The 18,098-nt window shown below is 37.1% G+C and overlaps 2 protein-coding genes across 3 annotated transcripts in view; one reads left to right on the top strand and one right to left on the bottom strand.

The window, feature by feature from the left end:
* The window catches only part of carhsp1 (calcium regulated heat stable protein 1), a 29,014-nt gene extending 24,106 nt beyond the window's left edge, over positions 1 to 4,908 (top strand). The window contains exons 2-4 of one of the 2 annotated variants that reach the window (XM_067414821.1): positions 677 to 882; positions 2,341 to 2,463; positions 4,657 to 4,906. In XM_067414821.1, coding sequence (XP_067270922.1) covers positions 692 to 882; positions 2,341 to 2,463; positions 4,657 to 4,819 — 477 coding nt within the window. In that variant the 5' untranslated portion in view covers positions 677 to 691 and the 3' untranslated portion in view covers positions 4,820 to 4,906. Of the gene's footprint in view, positions 1 to 676; positions 883 to 2,340; positions 2,464 to 4,656 lie in introns of both variants that reach the window. The other variant, XM_067414828.1, reaches the window with a different exon arrangement.
* A 480-nt stretch (positions 4,909 to 5,388) lies between these two features.
* Positions 5,389 to 18,098, bottom strand: part of abat (4-aminobutyrate aminotransferase) — a 32,109-nt gene continuing 19,399 nt past the window's right edge. The window contains exons 6-16 of the mRNA XM_067414837.1: positions 14,443 to 14,492; positions 13,596 to 13,676; positions 13,149 to 13,241; positions 12,529 to 12,591; positions 12,378 to 12,441; positions 12,003 to 12,151; positions 10,786 to 10,923; positions 10,182 to 10,349; positions 8,169 to 8,315; positions 7,782 to 7,893; positions 5,389 to 7,204 (exon numbers count right to left, since the gene is read on the bottom strand). Of these exons, the coding sequence (XP_067270938.1) occupies positions 7,083 to 7,204; positions 7,782 to 7,893; positions 8,169 to 8,315; positions 10,182 to 10,349; positions 10,786 to 10,923; positions 12,003 to 12,151; positions 12,378 to 12,441; positions 12,529 to 12,591; positions 13,149 to 13,241; positions 13,596 to 13,676; positions 14,443 to 14,492 (1,187 nt within the window). The 3' untranslated portion in view covers positions 5,389 to 7,082. The remainder of the gene's footprint in view (positions 7,205 to 7,781; positions 7,894 to 8,168; positions 8,316 to 10,181; positions 10,350 to 10,785; positions 10,924 to 12,002; positions 12,152 to 12,377; positions 12,442 to 12,528; positions 12,592 to 13,148; positions 13,242 to 13,595; positions 13,677 to 14,442; positions 14,493 to 18,098) is intronic.

Below are 18,098 nucleotides of genomic sequence, written 5' to 3' on the forward strand. Positions count from 1 at the left end.
AGGAAGGGCACCAGGTTTGGGATGAATCATGCCACATCATCTTAGTGATGGCTTTATTTGGACCTGTAAACTCGCTGGAAATTAAGGACAAATTGAAGGCTCCTTGTAATATAGTTCTAATAAGTTATGTCAACAAGATTGAAAATTGTAATAACTTTTTGCATATTGCACATAATTGCATATATATATATATATATATATATCAGTAATGTCAGTAATCAATGAGTTAACTGGAGCCATTGACTTCCATAGTAGGAAAAAAAAAATATTATGGAAGTCAATGTGTCCATAACTGTTTGGTTACTGACATTCATCAACTGAAATTCATTAAACTACTTAAGGGTGAGTAAAGGATGCCAGAATTTTCATTTTAAAGTGAACGATCCCTTTAATGCTGTAGAAAAGCAATACAAGCTTTTAAGAGTGTTTTCCGCTTGTTTTGATGCTGGATTAGTTAGAATATTTTTGTATGTTTATTGACATGATAATATTTCACTTTTTCATCAATACTTGTGTGACACCACTAGTCTATAACTGGTGTACATTTCACAGAAATTTAGCAAGAATGTCACTTGTGGTAGACAACTTATTTTTGCGTGCTATTTGCACTTTTTTAAGGAAGTACTGCTAGAGCATGTTTAAAAAGTAAAGCTTCTTACCCTTTCTGCCTCCCCAGTGTCCCACCGTCAGCATGTCCTCAGAAGCGTCATCTCATGTGAAGTCCACCACCCCTCCTCTGTCCCCACTGTCACCGATCTCTCCGGTGTCCCCCAGCTCTCTGCGTCTGCCTACCTGCCGCCACAGAGACAGGTCCCCCTCCCCAATGAGGAGCTATCTGATTCCCAGCCCCCTCCCTACCCGCCGCAACCGCACCTGCTCAGCGTGAGTACAGCAGTGCGCCATCTTCTGTTATAACCCATTTATTATATATATTCATATGTATGTATCTACACTCACCTAAAGGATTATTAGGAACACCAAACTAATACTGTGTTTGACCCCCTTTCACCTTCAGAACTGCCTTAATTCTACGGGGCATTGATTCAACAAGGTGCTGAAAGCATTCTTTATAAATGTTGGCCCATATTGATAGGATAGCATCTTACAGTTGATGGAGATTTGTGGGATGCACATCCAGGGCACATTCCACCACATCCCAAAGATGCTCTATTGGGTTGAAATCTGTGGGGGCAATTTTTGTACAGTGAGCTTTGTGACATGGTGCATTATCCTGCTGGAAGTAGCCATCAGAGGATGGGTACATGCTGGTCATAAAGGGATGGACATGGTCAGAAGCAATGCTCAGGTAGGCTGTGGCTTTTAAATGATGCCCAATTGGCACTAATGGGCCTAAAGAGTGCCAAGAAAACATCCCCCACGCCACCATTACATTACACCACCGCCACCAGCCTGCACAGTGGTATCAAGGCATAATGGATCCATGTTCTCATTCTGTTTACGCCAAATTCTGACTCTACCATCTGAATGTCTCAAAAGAAATTGAGACTCATCAGACCAGGCAACATTTTTCCAGTCTTCAACTGTCCAATTTTGGTGAGCTTGTGCAAATTGTATCCTCTTTTTCCTATTTGGAGTGGAGATGAGTGGTATCTTTTGCTGTTGTAGCCCACCCCCCTCAAGGTTGTGCGTGTTGTGGCTTCACAAATGCTTTGCTGCATACCTCGGTTGTAACAAGTGGATATTTCAGTCAAAGTTGCTCTTCTATCAGCTTAAATCAGTCGGCCCATTCTCCTCTGACCTCTAGCATCAACAAGGCATTTTTGCCCACAGGACTGCCGCATACTGGATGTTTTTCCCTTTTCACACCATTCTTTGTAAAGCCTAGAAATGGTTGTGTGTGAAAATCCCAGTAACTGAGCAGATTGTGAAATACTCAGACCGGCCCGTCTGACACCAACAACCATGCCATGCTCAAAAATGCTTAAATCTCCTTTCTTTCCCTTTCTGCCATTCAGTTTGGAGTTCAGGAGATTGTGTTGACCGGAACCACACCCCTAAATGTATTAAAGGAACTGCCATGTGATTGGTTGATTAGATAATTGCATTAATGATAAATTGAACAGGTGTTCATAATAATCCTTTAGGTGAGTGTATGTCAGGGAAGTCCAATGCTGCTCCTGCAGGGCCATTGTCCTGCAAAGTTTAGCTCCTCCAACCCCAATGAAACACACCTAAGCCAGCTTATCAAGGTCTTAATTGGCACATTTTAAACTTCCAGGCAGGTGTGTTGAGGCAAGTTGGAGCTAAACTCAGGGGCCCTCCAGGACTGAGTTTGGACACCCCAGTACTAATAATATTTTTGTCCCTTTACCCCGACAGTGCAGCACGTGCAGCTGAGGGGCCGGTCTTCAGGGGGGTCTGCAAGTGCTTTTCACGTTCCAAAGGGCATGGTTTCATCACGCCATCAGATGGAGGCAATGACGTCTTTGTGCATATATCTGAGTGAGTTCACTGGGCAAACATCTTCTGCCATCAAGATTTCATGCTCCTTTGTCAAAGCCACAAACCCAGCTAAATCTGAATCACACACCTTGATTTTCAGTGATGCAGATGCAAACACAAATCATTACAGGTTTTTACAATCGCTATGACAATTTTTTTTCCAATACTTTCAACAAATTTCCTAAACTCTTAACGCACCAACACACCTACATCACACAACTGGCAAAACAGTTACTTTCAAGCTCAAAATCACACATTGTAAACTAATACAACACTAACACAATACACTGTCTACCAAACCAATTCAAACATGTCTCAAAATCCAGTATTTTTCCTAAACACCAACATATGTTCTCGTACCAACAGGAACATTTAGTCATTCATAGCACAATGTCATAAAAACACTAACATCCGATGGAAATACAGAAACTGCATCATTTTATGTGTTAGGTCTGCTCTTATACAATAGAAAGTATATTTTATTGATCATTGATTGTGATTTTCACTGCAGTTTCTTTTGAAGCCTCCACATTTTTGTTTTGTTAGGTTTAGTAAATTGCATGAATTTAGTTTCTTTTGCTGGAGAAATTCATTAAAAATAAAAAATAAACCTTCTCAGAGTAGCTTTATAGAATGCCCTTCAGTTTTATTTCATTATAAGCAATCACCATGTTGATTATAGCAAGTTCCTGTTCTTCATTTAAGAAGAACTTTCCTTTGGAGCTTTCCTTTGCCCCCTGAGTGAGGTAGATATTGAATCTTTAGATAGACAAAATACAGTTACATATTAGAGACCAGAGGCATACAGTCACTGTAATACATAGTTAAAGTATTTGCTCTCTGCAGTTGGAGAAGCCCTTAACAATATCCTAACTGTTGGTTTCTTGAAAATTCTGGATAATGGATGCCACTGAGTCCCATCTGAGATTTGGCTGTACTCGTTGGTTTATGACACGGTCTATAGCTCTTATTTCATCAGTTACCCAAATTCTGGTCCTTCTTTGACTGCCACCATGCATTCTAACTCCTACCTTGTCCTTTCTCTTGTCCTAGTACTCCTCTTCCTCACCATCATGCAGGCATTTTTCTTACTTTCTTTGTGTTGCTCTATGTTGTTCCTTTTTCACACAAGATCAGCCCAAAGACGCCCGAGTTTACTGTCATGTGAATGAAAGAACGCCAACACCTGAAAATTCCTAGACCTCCTGCAAACCTTAAATCAGCTGTATCTCAGTAACAATGGAATAAAATACAAGGGATATATATATATATATATATATATATATATATATATATATATATATATATATATATATATATATATATATATATATATATATATATATATATATAATTATATATATATATATATATATATATATATATATATATAATTATATATATATATTATATATATATATATATAATTATATATATATATATATATAATTATATAAAATATTATATTTATTTGTGTTTCAATTCACAATATGAACAGCTGTTCACGTTGAATTTAGCCTACAAGGTTAGATTTAGAACATGGTGTTATCTTTGGCAGTAAAAATACATTGTTTTGGTCTTGGTTGAGCTTGTGTGTAAAAGAAGTTCAAGTATTTTACATTTGTGTTAATTATATGCATTTTGTGTAAAAGCAACAATAAATGTATTAATAGTATAGCCTACACAGACAGATGCTGTGCTAACTGTGTTGTTTAGGAGATTTGTTAGAGGGATTTACAAAATTGTCATGGCATTGTAAAAAAAAAACTGTAATATGTTATGCAGACTAAATTTGGGGGCTTCTGGGAATAGCAACTTGTGGAGCATGTGAAAGGTTTTGGGGTCAGGGCTAAGTTTAATTCTTGTTTGAGAGATAAGAATGGCTTTCAGATGAAGTGTGTTTGACCAGTGGAAAAACGGATGGCTTTGCCAGCTGATCAAACATTCAGTACATCAAAATATTTTTTCATTTATGATCAGGGAGCATTTGCACCCTTTTGTAATTTGCTTATTCTCTCTCTCTCTCTCTCTATAGATTGATTTATTATATAATAATAATTTATACAATGGGATCCATTTTGTGATATCCATCTGAAAAGCAGTTTTACATATGATGCAACTTTTAAACGCATGCCTTTTGTCTAAATTCACTAAGCGCACGTGTTTTGCTGATGATCTCCATTCTTCCAACAGCATTGAGGGTGAATATGTGCCTGTGGAAGGAGATGAAGTTAGCTACAAGATCTGCTCTATTCCACCCAAACACGAGAAGATCCAGGCTGTTGAGGTGACCATCACTCATTTAGCACCAGGCACCAAGCACGAGACCTGGTCAGGAGCTGTGTTCGAATCATGAGGTCCTTGAGAAGAGCAGCTCTCAGTTCGATAATGATGTCGGGAAGGGTTTCTGTTTCATTTCTGGAGGTTTGGTTTGGTTTGGTTTGGTTTGGGGTGGGGTGGGGTGGGGGTTCTGGGCTTCCAGTTACAATTATGATTTTCAATGAATGAATACCTTTAAGTGCTGCGTGTGACATGACGGCACAACTCCAAGAAAAATATAAAGTCTTGCATCTTTTTCTAGGAAGGGAGTTTGTTTGAATTGATCTTGCTTATTTGGTTTGTGTTTGATGGTTGCGTTTGTGATGTGGCATGAACCGCAGTCAGTTCTGCTTGTATTAATCATCTGTGAATTTCTGTTTGATTTGATTACTCTTAAGAACTGATTGCACACTCTTAACAGGAAGCCTAACCACATATCTAATATGTAGAGTTCCCTTTTTTAATTTACTGAAAAATCAAAAAAACATTCACTGTGTATGTGTACATTATTGTGAAAATATACCATTTTGATCATTTCTCATGTGCGTGTGTGTGTTCCTTGGTCATTTTGCTTCAACAGGCATGAATAAAATAAAAATAAACTCATTGTCAGCTTTGACAGATTTATTTTAGAACTTCCTTAACATTTAATGTTTCATGTAGAAATTACCTCAATATTTTTTTCTTTATTTTACTACACATAGCAGTGTAAACAATTTGCAGTTTTTTGTAATCGTTAGTATGGCTATCAATAATACACATTTCCCAATTAAATACTGACTGCAAAGTACAAACAGACACAGCTATTACAATTTGAGTCCCTGCTGCCACCTGTCCACAACATTAAAAAAGAACATCCAAAACATTTCTACATTACACTGACATGGGACAGACTATTACGAAGGAATAACATTTTATTAGAGAAGGTATGATGTTATACATATATTTGATGAGTAAATGCCAATTAAATAAGGAATTTGATTCTGATGTGGCTGTAAACAACGTGGTTAGTCTTCAATAATAAAGCTTACACAATGAGCAAGTCATAATCTCACTACATTAAGTACATACTGAGGTTTAAGTATTTAACAAGGAAAGGACGATTGAAACGGACCAAGTGTTCGGTCTTTCAGCTTGGAGCAACTGGAACAGGAGAATCACCCCCAAGATGAGAAACATTTACAGGCTGTGATAGCCATTAAGTGAAGATGACCTTGTAGATGTTGTCTAGCACATACCTTTTCTTACATGGCCTGTAATGAGAAACATGAGGGGATCATGCTCACCTGAGCAGAGGAATGACGGCCCAAGCTTGTGCTTTAAAAAGATACTTCCTAGCGGATTTCTATTGTTAGATCAGGTAGATGTTTGGCTGTGAAAATATTATTCATCTTCAATTAGGAAATCCTGCAGTCCTGTAGCAAATATCAGCCTTTATATTACAACAGGTTGTGCTTTAAATGTTTTGAAACATTCTGTTCCTGTCTCAGAGGCTTCAAATCACAGTAAAGACAATGGCTCTTTATGATTCAGGAATAATACAGTAAAGCAGCCACCTCAATAAAGGGACTTTCTGATTGGTTGAAGGTTACTGGCTCAATAGATGTCCTGTTAAAACGGGAATAGATGCTCTACAGTTCTCAGCACCTTCTCACTTTTTCCAGCGGCTCTCTCCAGCACCTCAAGATGCAATCAGTCCAACAACGTTTCCAAAACTCGTCTTTCGCACATGCTTTTAATTCAGAGAGGACCGTAATATTCAGGTGCTCCGTAAATTCAATCCATCATCATGCAAAATTACAAACTAGACATTTTAAGTGCATCCATTTCTTCATATATATTAAAATAGATTTTTTTTTTCTTCAATTATTATTTTATAAGACAGCAGTAGCTACTTTCATATAGTTCTAGTGCCATACACAGTGACTGCTCATCTTTTCATAAAAAGGGTTATAAGAACTATTGCAAGTATTTATCTTGTAATATCTCTGAGGTCTCTATATTGCTTTATTTAACTGACTATTTGTTTAAATGACCTTACAGTTCACTTTTTTTTTTTAACTAAACTTAAAAAAAATATATAATTTGAGTAGGCATTACTACTGGGATAAATCTTGTGTAATCCTTCATATTTATAAATGTCCACCCTCGATGTGTTAAAAACAAAAGTAAATGAAATAAAAAATATTAAAACAAAGAGCGATAGACAGTGACCAAATAATTGTGACAGGCTGGTATAAACCCTTGAGTGGGCTTGGACTCTAGGTTTCATAATCAAGGCTGACCTGGCAGCCAAAACTCTATTTATGCTCAGCCAGAACGTCGTTCAGGATGTTCAGGAGCTGATGGACATGGTACTCCTTGAAGACCAGAGCGGGACGGAACCGTATGGACCTCTCTCCACAGGAACCCAAAAACGCACCTGGTGAGATAAACAGAAGATTTTTATTTTAGAGAACATACAGCTTCTGCATTTCGTGTGGACAGGGTCTAAAATGAATTAACATTATTTGTTACTACTATTAATATTAATACTATACAACTAATATCATTCTTGCAAATTGCATATTGTTATAATTACCTGACAATCACCTGAGCTTTGTCACTAGTTGTTTCCACCCCTATTGTAACTTTTGAGCAAAATTGGAATATCACATAAAATATTTGCAATTAAAGCAGAGTTTCCATCGGATGTGTTCATGAAAACAAAATTGTCACTAAATGGGAAATTGGCACAAAGGATCTGTAATAAACATGTAAGGTGCTGCATTCGGGGAAGGACCTGTGACTTTTCCCCCCTACATTGTAAATTAATTGGGTTTCAGAGCACAAAGACGAAGTGAAATAACTTATTTATGAAAAAATTATAAAAGAATCTGTCATAATCTGTCAAAACATGGATTATTAAATTCCTGGCAGGTAGTTTCTTTCGATTCTCTCAGCAAAGACAGGAAAAAAGCCATCGTTTTTGAACCGATGTTTAGGGCGACCACACTTACCTTTGTTCCTGGCCTTTATCATGATACTGTTGCGCGTAGCATCATCACAGACGTCTATGGCACAGAATGTACCCTGGCCACGGGCGCTGTTCAGGATATGAGGGTACTGGGTCTACGTGAGGAAAGGCAGTGAGACATTAAAACAAATGCACAGCTCATGATGTGGAAAGAATCATAAATCCACAGCTTCAAAACAAACACTCATTACGCTGCTAAGATCGATTACAGGCTCAGGTTCTCTATCCGGCAGCAAGAGTTATGAGGCCGGCCCTCAGATGAACAATGAACATCATGACAGAACCATTAATGCTTTTAAAGCCTCTCATGATGAGCTGTGGCATCTGTGAGGAATCAGTCATGTAAGGATAACAAAGAAGATGACCGTACCTGCAGTGCGTAAAGGCCCTGCAAAAGAGCCTTCCCTGAGCGCACCACCTCTTCCAGAAGGTTCTCTCTTCTGATCACATTAAGCACCTCTGATAAGAACAAATTCTTTGAGGGGTCTCCCATCCAGGTGTTGAAAATTCTGTAGGGCTGAGGTGCATACCGTCATGTCAGTTTAAATGTTTTAAAATTTCTCATACTTAAAGTCTTCTTTAAAGACGTCATGAAACAAAAAATGTAGTTTATGTCTCATAGCTTTCATAAGTAAATATACTTTAAAAAAAAAAAAAAAAAAAAAAAAGATTAATTCCCATGTAAATAGACCAAAAAGGCTATTGGCTATTTTAAAGGGGGGTTATCACACACAGTTTATGTAAATCTCATGTGAATCTTGAGCACCTATATAGTAGTATTGCATTCTTCACATCTTTGAAAAGTCTTTAGTTTGAGCATATTTATAAAAGAAAGTTATAGAGTTAAAGAGCCATGAGCGCACACGTTGAGAGCGTCTGAAAATGGTGACATCCTTATAAAATGTGACAAAAAAAACGTCCTAAATAAACGACGGCTATCAATCAGATCCAGAGGCTGATACTGAAGAGCAGCAGCAACAACGACTACAGCAGGACGTCTCTATGTGGTAACGCTATGTACTGTAACTGTATATATATTTGCTTAGCAGCTTGTCTAAATGACTAATTTTCAACTTTCATTGTTGTCATAATTTTTTTATTTGCCCGTTTTAAAAGGTGTACATGTGGGAAGTGCATATCGCATGCAAGTGCCCGTACAAGGAAATTCCACCCTTTTTTGACATCACACAGATCCATACCAAGTGGCAACCTCCCCCAGTTTCTGATGAAGCCAATACGGTAACTCAAGCAACTTAAACTGCAATTTATCAAATGGCCACTAGGAACAGCTTTACAGCAGAAAAAAAACACATTCACAGCCTGGTAGAAAATGTGGTTTTGGTCTATGCAGCTAATTTTGCCCTTCATGACAACTGTGAGAGGGGGTGATTTTTTTATTTTTATAACTCATTAGTTTACATTATATAAACCCTAAAAGTTCTGCATAATTAAGGCCATGGTCACTGAGTGACAGGTGGAAAGGTAGCCATTTATAAAACAGGTTTATTTTTTGTTTAAAAGCAGAGGCTCTGTTCGTTCTTTTGATATATTGCATGTTCAGATATTCATTCATATAAAATATTCTGAGAGCTATTAAAATTGTGATGACCAAAAATGCAGGTGGTGGCTTTTAAAAAAACTCCTGGGGAAAGAGTTAAACACTAAACAGTATCAGTATTTTTTTGGTATTAATAATAATAATATTAATAATAATAAATAAATTATTAAATATAATATATTATTTTTACTATTTAAAATGTTATTATACTGTATGCAATGTTATACTGTATATAAAATATTATTATTATTGAAATAACAACAATTATGTAGACTTTTTTTAAAAAATGGATTAGTTTAAATGTTTGTTTATGTTCATATGTTTTATACATATGTAGGACATTTCATTCTTTTGTTTTTCCACAGTGACAATAAATCTCACTTGAACTTAGAAACTACCGTCACTATTTTATGTTTTATTAATGTATGATAATACTACTAATAATAAAAATAGTAATATCTTCACTGAAAGTCTAGTTAAAACCTAGTGTGCATCTTATGTTTGTTTAGAAGCTATTTAATTCAGTCAGCTGGTATTTATGTAATTTAGTCTTTCTAGCCATTTAGTTAAATGCAGGTTACTTTACAGAAAGAAACAGTAGGGGGCAATATTGTTCAGTTCCATACAGCTATGAACCTCAATAAAGCACTAGTAATCATTTCAGACAAAGACTGTGAAACTGACACAACAATCCTCTAATACTAAAACGCATTATAACGCCATTCATCAATGATTAACAAAAACAATACTGCAGCCAGTTGGGAACACTTACTGGGAATGGGACTGATAATTTAGCATGGGGGGGGAAATGATGACAGCTCTTACTTTGTCTGCTTGTAGTTCATCCCTGTGGTAGTATCCTCCTGTCAGCATCTTCTTGCTGAAGGAAACAATATCAGCAGGGTCATCCAGACCCCAATGCTCATGGGCCCAGAACTTGCCTGTTGCTCCTCCACCTGTCTGCACCTCATCGACGTGGAAAGCACAGCCATGCTAAATGATCCAGACCACACAAAAAAAACACCTGTCAGCTCACTCTGTTAAAACCCATCTTGTCAGCCTGCATAAAACTGCATACAACAGCCACTGTGTTTTGCTACGCTCTACTTGTAGTGAACACTTCCTGAGTTTTTCCAGTGAGAGCACAGACGTCACCAAAATTAATTAAAGGGCATCTTTTCTCTGCATAAAGCAGACTTATTAAATCATTCGCTTTCGTCTTCTGCCTCATCTCGTTCAAAAGGGCATCATTTAGAGCAGATAAAAGGACTTTGTGCAGATTTATGTCTTTTTTATTAGAGTTCAAAGCGTCTTGTTTTAGCTATTTATAACTGGAGTGTCTATCTGAACAACTTCAAAAGTACAGATCCAGTAAGAAAGGATGACTAAGCATTATGGAACAGTTAGCTTGATAAAAAAAGAGCTTCACCTTGCGTGCAATATTTCGCAATTTGATGAAGAAGTCAGGTGAGGCGTGGTTGTCCCCTCCCTCCGCCTGGATGGGCTCGATAACAATACCAGCAACTGGTTTGCCCTTCTGCCTCCACTTCACAATAAGATCCTCAACCTGACACACAAACAATTTTAAAACTTACACAATGCTTTACTTACCTTTATCTTAAATGCATGTTGAGAACTAGGGAACACTTTTGCAGTCAGTGCATTGCAACATTTCCTGTCTGTTTTAGTAAACTATGCTGCATTCCATTTATGATTTTATCTAAGATGTTCCTACTGGATATCTAGTTTCAGATAGATGATGACACATTAGGTATTTCTCTTATATTTCTGATTTAATTTATTTCTGATTGAGTTTTTCAATTTTAGTTGAGCATTTATGGCATAATGTTAACCCCCCCCCCCCCCCCCTTCCGCTAAAGAAGCGAACGCAAAAAGCAATGTAATGGTGAGACACAACCAATAGAAGGATTCTTAAAGGATTTAAAAGCAGAAATGTTAAACTATAATTTCATAAAATCACTTAAATGACTAAAAACACGGTTGTCATCACATTTACCATTACTCTGTGAAATGCTAGTGATTAATAAAATCCAATAATTTACATTCATTTAATCAAGAATTTCTAGTAAGGGACATTTCACCTTCCCGATTTCACATTGGGTTCAAGTTTTTCACGGTTTGGTTTAAAGTGACGTCTGTGTGAGAGGTACATTGTACATTACTACACTATTGGCAGAGGACAATGCTGCTTTCTGTTGGGCAACAAGGTGATTTTGCGTGAAAAACATGGATACCTACTTTGGAGGTATACCCAATATCATATATTTCTGTTGAAATGACTGAAAAATCACCCACAAACTTAAAGTTGTTAAAATATTCATGTATACAGTTGTTTTAATGGTTTAACAGAGATCTGTTTTTTATGCTGTCAAATCTGTAAAATGGGTTTCCCTGTAAACAATTATTTTCACAGTAAAGATTTATTGTTTACATCTTGTGGGGATACTATTAAAATAGTGAGTTTTTTAAATGTATGCATTAGCCCTATTCACTTCTATTGTAAGAACATCAGTGTAATGTATACGTCAATGTTTGCTTCTTTGAAGAAAGGGTGGGAAACCCACAAATGCTGTTGATTAAGCTTAACTTAAGTTTTCTGTGAACACATGAAGGATGATTTCTGACCTCCTCCAAGCATCGAGCCTCTTCGTGGGCGTTCTCCCTTACAAACTCCTCCAAAGGGTAACGCAGCTTAGGAAAGGGCGCGATAGGCCAGTCGAATGACGGTATATCCAACTTGTGAATGGCTTTGGAATGTGTAGTGGCCAGGCAACCTGTAATCCAACCCCAAACACATTAGGGGATGAATGTTAAAACAAAACAGCCATGTATCTTTGTTGGTCAAACAAAGTAATAATACAAATAGCTGCAAAGGCAAACAAATGGAAGGCAAATATATGCAGGCTAGGACAAATCCCTGAATCTGCTCACAGTGTACTGAATCAAACACACCTTACAATTATACACTCATAAAACAACAGACAGTTTCCAAGCACTTACCCAGAGTTCTCCCATGGAAAGCTCCCATAAAAGACAAGATGCTCAAATCTGGGCATCCAGGACTCTGAGCGAGAAGAAATAGTGTGTGTAAAATTTGGGGGCCAGAATCTTAAGCAGAATGTGTTTTTTTTTTTTTTGTCTATTGTCTAACCTGGTTGATCATGCAAGTGCTGACTTCCTCCTCAGAGGGGTTGGTGTAACCTCTCTCCTTATTCTAGAAACCATTAAACAGAAGTATGAGATATCAGGTGAGTTAAGAGTTATTGTTGTGTATAAAGTAGGGCTTCCAATACACATATAGAAATAAAACAATACATTGGAAGATGTATATTGAATATAATGAATACAAGAACTGTCCAAACATCCAGTTTATATGGAATTTACAGTACATATCAGTCAGGAATATGTGTTTGTGTAATTATATCATATTTTCTTATGATTACATGTGTCATTTAAAGCCCTACTATAAAGTAATTTGAATTAAACCAGTATACCATCTCTAACAGATTTAAGCTTTCAAGCTTCTGATATACTGTTGCTAGCAATAACACTAATATCAAAAATAATAAAAATAATTATAAAAAATGTAGGAATTAGGAAAAAAAATATGAGTGATATACAGTGATTTATTTTCCCTCCAAAAGTTTCAGAAAGACTTCTCCTGGGTATTATATTATTGCCAAAATACAACCAATATCACACCTATACAAAGCAAATTAGTTGTCACTTTGAGTGAATCGAGCAGGAGCAAACTGAGGAAAGTCCACTCACTCTGTACCAGATAAACATGCTCTTGAAAGCATTCTCATTGGAGCAGGAACCGCAGGCCATGGTTTGTACTCGGGTCATCCCGCTGGGGGCAATCTGATGTTGTAGAAAGAGTCATTTACAGCACTCCACACTGGCAACTCTACAAATAAATTGCTAGCCACTTCCGGCCAATGTGAAAAAGAGTGCAGTTTTTTATTAGGTTCACAGAGATATAATATCAAAGGACAATTATCAAGATTAAGAAAATCACAGAAGCTTTATACAACTGCCAAAAACAATTTGTTCTTCAAGTGAAAAATGTAATCCTTGCGAAAAACAGTCCTTACTCTCTACTTGTGAGCCGTTTCATTTTGAGCATTATCAGCAATCATTTCTGAAACATACGCTGTTATTAGCTTTTGAGGAGGTTTGAGGAAACACTGATTTTTCAATAAATGCTTCACTCACCGACAGCAGGCTCTCGATCAGTTTGTCTGGAAAATTCTCAGGTGGCAGAATACCAAGTGCGGGCCGGTTGACGAATGCACTCTGAAAACAAAAATTCAGGCAAAATTTGAGAAAGTAAATATTACGTGTGTACACACTACCATATATAAGTGTATACAACTTGTGGACGCTTGTGAATGGTAGCAAATATGACCATCATAGGAATAAATCATATTTTAAAATATTAAAAAATCAGAAGTATTTAAATGAAGGGAAGCAGTGCCACCGAAAAGCAGCTCTGTGCATCACATCTTTAAAACACTCATCTCTGTTTGACAGATCACTGCAAATCTAATTTGCATTGTAAAATCTATGAATAGACCCACACACTTCTTTTATCTAATTAGACAAATTTAATTTCCATTGTACAATCTATGAATAGACCCACACACTTCTTTTATCTAATTAGACAAATTTAATTTCCATTGTACAATCTATGAATAGACCCACACTTCTTTTATCTAATTAGACAAATTTAATTTCCATTATACAATCTATGAATAGACCCACACACTTGTTTTATAGCGTTACATATAATTTCCAGTTTTAATGTTTTTTTAAACTGTAAAAACTGTATCCCCTTACCCATCAAAGAAAACTTTCAGCATTTTTAAAAACATTATTTGATTCATGATAAAATCCATGACTTTGTATGATTTGTAAGCCGTTTTTTCTAATGGGATACAACAAAAATGGCCCCACAACATCAATAGTTTAAAATTTTACTATCCTTGTGGGGACATTTGGTCCTTTCAGTGTAAGTTTAACACACACACACTTCATATTTCATAGTCTGATCAGGACTCACCATATTATTTGGATTGGTCATCACTTTCATTAAAGATGGATGATTGTAACCTAAAAAGGATCAAACACACTGTTAATTCTCTTTAGATATCTTACTGTATGTATAACGAATAGATTGACAGTCTAAACACACAAACACACCAAAACAAACAGCAACTGAACTGACCAATTACATCTGTCAATTGGAGCTGAAGGCAACAGAATGTATTTGCATGCTGGTGAGTTGAGATGAATAAATGAAATAGTCACTCCCAATGACTATAGCGGCAGAGAGTACAGCTCTGACACTACTACTCTTATACAAAGCACCCAAAAGTATAACGACACTTAGGCCACAATTAAATATGTATGACTGGCATTGCAATTCATAAAAAAAATATCAAACCAAATGGAAAGTAATGCTAGAGCTTTTGTAGTGTAGATGTCGATTCATCTCAAGAAAACATCCAAATGTCTTTTAGTTTGAACAACACATCTACTATGATTTAAAACAGCACATCTAATATGATTTTAAGTTAAATAACAATTTAATCTTTTGTTGCATACTTGAAAAATGTACACCTCGATGAGACAAACTGTAAGTTGAGGTAGGGACAATTCAGTGAAATTCATTTTGTTTGTTTGGTTGGTTGGTTGGTTAAAAAAAAAAAAAAAAAAAATCAGTTATTGTAGAGTGAGCCAGTTAATAACTGCAACATTTGTTTTTCTTACAACTTCGCAACATCAAATTTACCAGTTAGGGCTGGTCCAAAAAATAAAGAGAAGAACTGGCTGAACTGATCTGTTATGTCTGCAGAACAAGACAAGCCCAGAACAAACTGATCAAATGTCAAGTTGTATGATATATGTTCATGTGAAACTTCACATTTATTCAATTGACATTTGTTCATCCAAAATATAAGCACAAACAATGTTGAGCTTGCTTTTCTTCAATACGGATATTACATACAATTCATAGAAATCCTAGCAACCTCCAGCAGAGAGCTCTTGCACATAGTGAAGCTACAATTGACAAATTATTGCAAATCACACATAGATAATCAGTATCGTGATATTCAGCATGTCTGCGTATAATTCATATTATTTCTTCTTTTTTATCAATCCTAATCAACAAATAAGTCATCTTTAAAAGCAGTATTAAAGGGATAGTTTACCCAAAAATGCAAATTCTGTCATTACCAACTTACACACCCTCACATCACCCCCCCATATATGTATGTATGTACATACGTACGTACGCACGAATACACACACGTATATTTAACCTTTTGACCCTAGCAACAAGCTGAAGCATAAAGGATAAAGGAATCCAAATTTGTTTTTATTTTACTAGTAAACGAATTATACATATGAAGAACCATATTGGAGAATGAATCGTGTCACCTTTGGATTGCTGCCTATTCTATAAGCATGGTTGTACTCTTTTTGTCAAGGGGATTCTCTGTGCTTGACATGATCCTCCAGGCCATGATTAAAGCATATTCGAAGGCATTGTCTGATTACTGCTGCATGGCAGGCTACACTACAGATCTTACTTCCATTCCCATGTGGTAGTGGAGCACTACAGACCTTATTCCCAAGTCTTACAAGGTCAACTGAAACAAGCATGTCCATACAAGCAGATCCCTTTGTGTGAAAAACACCAGCTGTTACCTCATGGCATGGGTCATTCCTGATATACAGTACAGTTTCATGCCCCAATAATTTTTGTTGGATAAAATAATTATTTTATTTTAGTTCATGTCGTTCATTTTAGTTATTTTAGTTCTGTTGATTTATTTTTGGTCTCCTTTGTTATAATATCACAAACAGACGTGACAATATTCAGCAATACGTTACACTGCGGTAATTAACATGGTAAAGAATGGTATTGTTATTAACAAACCAGTGTGAACATTGAACATTTGAACAGTGAACATTTGATTGGTTGCTAGGCAACGTGGGGGGAGAGGACGCTGGCGTTGTCTGTTCGCCGCTTCTCCACCCACAAATCATGTTAATGTACTATTAGATTTAGATTTTATTTTATTTATGTTTGTGACTGGTCTAACAGTCAGAGCTACAATTGGGACTGTTGCTGATTGTTGGCAGCCACTGAGAGGACGTTGTTCGTCGTTTCGCCGTTTTCCACCGCTTCTCTAATGTTTATGTTTGAATTGCTGCGGTTGGTTCTGGTTTGGAGGACATTTGATGTTTCTCGCCGCGGCTGCTCACTGGTGGTCTCCCTTGGGCTTAAGCTGCATGGTGGCTGAAGTTTGCACCGGGCTAGCGTCATCTGGGCCATCGTCATCGGCGTCCGGCATGATGTTGGGATGTTCCGCTTCTCGGCTGCGCCGCTGTTCCGTCCTGCATTGCGGCCGTGGAGCGGCTTGGACTTCTGCGCCGACCCCAGTGTGTCCACAGAAGTGCCCGGAAAAATGTTCTGCCTCCTGCATGGTGCTGCGGCGATCCCCATCGTTTGAATCGTCATGAAGACCCATCATCTGGTCTTCAGCTGTTGTGCCTCAACGATGTCATCGGGACACACTGCCGCTGGGAAAAATCTGAAACATGGAGTGGACCACAGTGTGCTGCGGAGCTAACAGAGACTTCCACCATCAGCTGTTTTCTGTTCATCATCAGCTCTGTTTCTGTTCACCATCAGCTCTGTTTCTGTTCTGTTATTATTATTATTATTAACATGAACGAACAAGCTGATGAGACCGCATTGCTTGGCCCCGTGGATGGGAAATTTTGTTTTAAAAAACGAAAGGATGGAAGCGCCGACAAGAGCATTGTTGTGTGCAAGCTATACAACGGGGTGTCCAAAGTCGGTCCTGGAGGGCCACTGTCCTGCAGAGTTTAGCTCCAGCTTGCCTCAACACACTGCTAAAGTTTCTAGTATGCCTAATAAGACCTTAATTAGCTGGTACAGGTGTGTTTAATTGGGGTTAGGGCTAAACTCAGCAGGACAGTGGCCCTCCAGCAGCAGGATTGGACACCCCTGCTATACAACAAGGAATTTGCATATCACCGCAGCACATCGAGCCTCAAATATCACAAATATGCTTTTGCTACACTTAATGGCAAACATTGCACTGGTCTGCTGGACTGAAATAAATAAACAATATTTTGTTGATTAAGCTTATGTATTCAGTCATTATTCAATGGTCTACTAAAAATCCATGTGAAAAATTACTTCTCATTGTTCTCAGGTCAAATATTTATATGCAATTAAAATGTGATTAATTTTGATTAATTAATTACAAAGCCTCTAATTAATTAGATAAAAAAAAATTATCGAGTCCCGGCCCTTATATATACACACACACACATATATGTGTGTGTGTGTGTGTGTGTGTGTGTGTGTGTATTTTGCCATAGCATTCCAAAAGTCTTGTATATTGTTTCAAAGAAATACTTCCTTAAACTACACAAGCACATTTACTCCCAAAACTTATACAGAGTACAGAATGTACTGCAAAACAAGAATGACCCTCATAGGAACTCTTGACAAGCCAGTATAGACTAGTACAACTCTCCACCCACTGATTGAGCTATTTACAGCAACAAACATGTTGATGTATTGATAAAGAAATAAAGTATAAAAATCTGAAAAGGGGATGTTTTTTCTTTTTCTTCTTCTTCGTCTTCTTCTTTAAACATTTTAATTATATT

This window comes from Pseudorasbora parva, chromosome 2 (assembly GCF_024679245.1).
Source record: "Pseudorasbora parva isolate DD20220531a chromosome 2, ASM2467924v1, whole genome shotgun sequence".
NCBI lineage: Eukaryota > Metazoa > Chordata > Actinopteri > Cypriniformes > Gobionidae > Pseudorasbora > Pseudorasbora parva.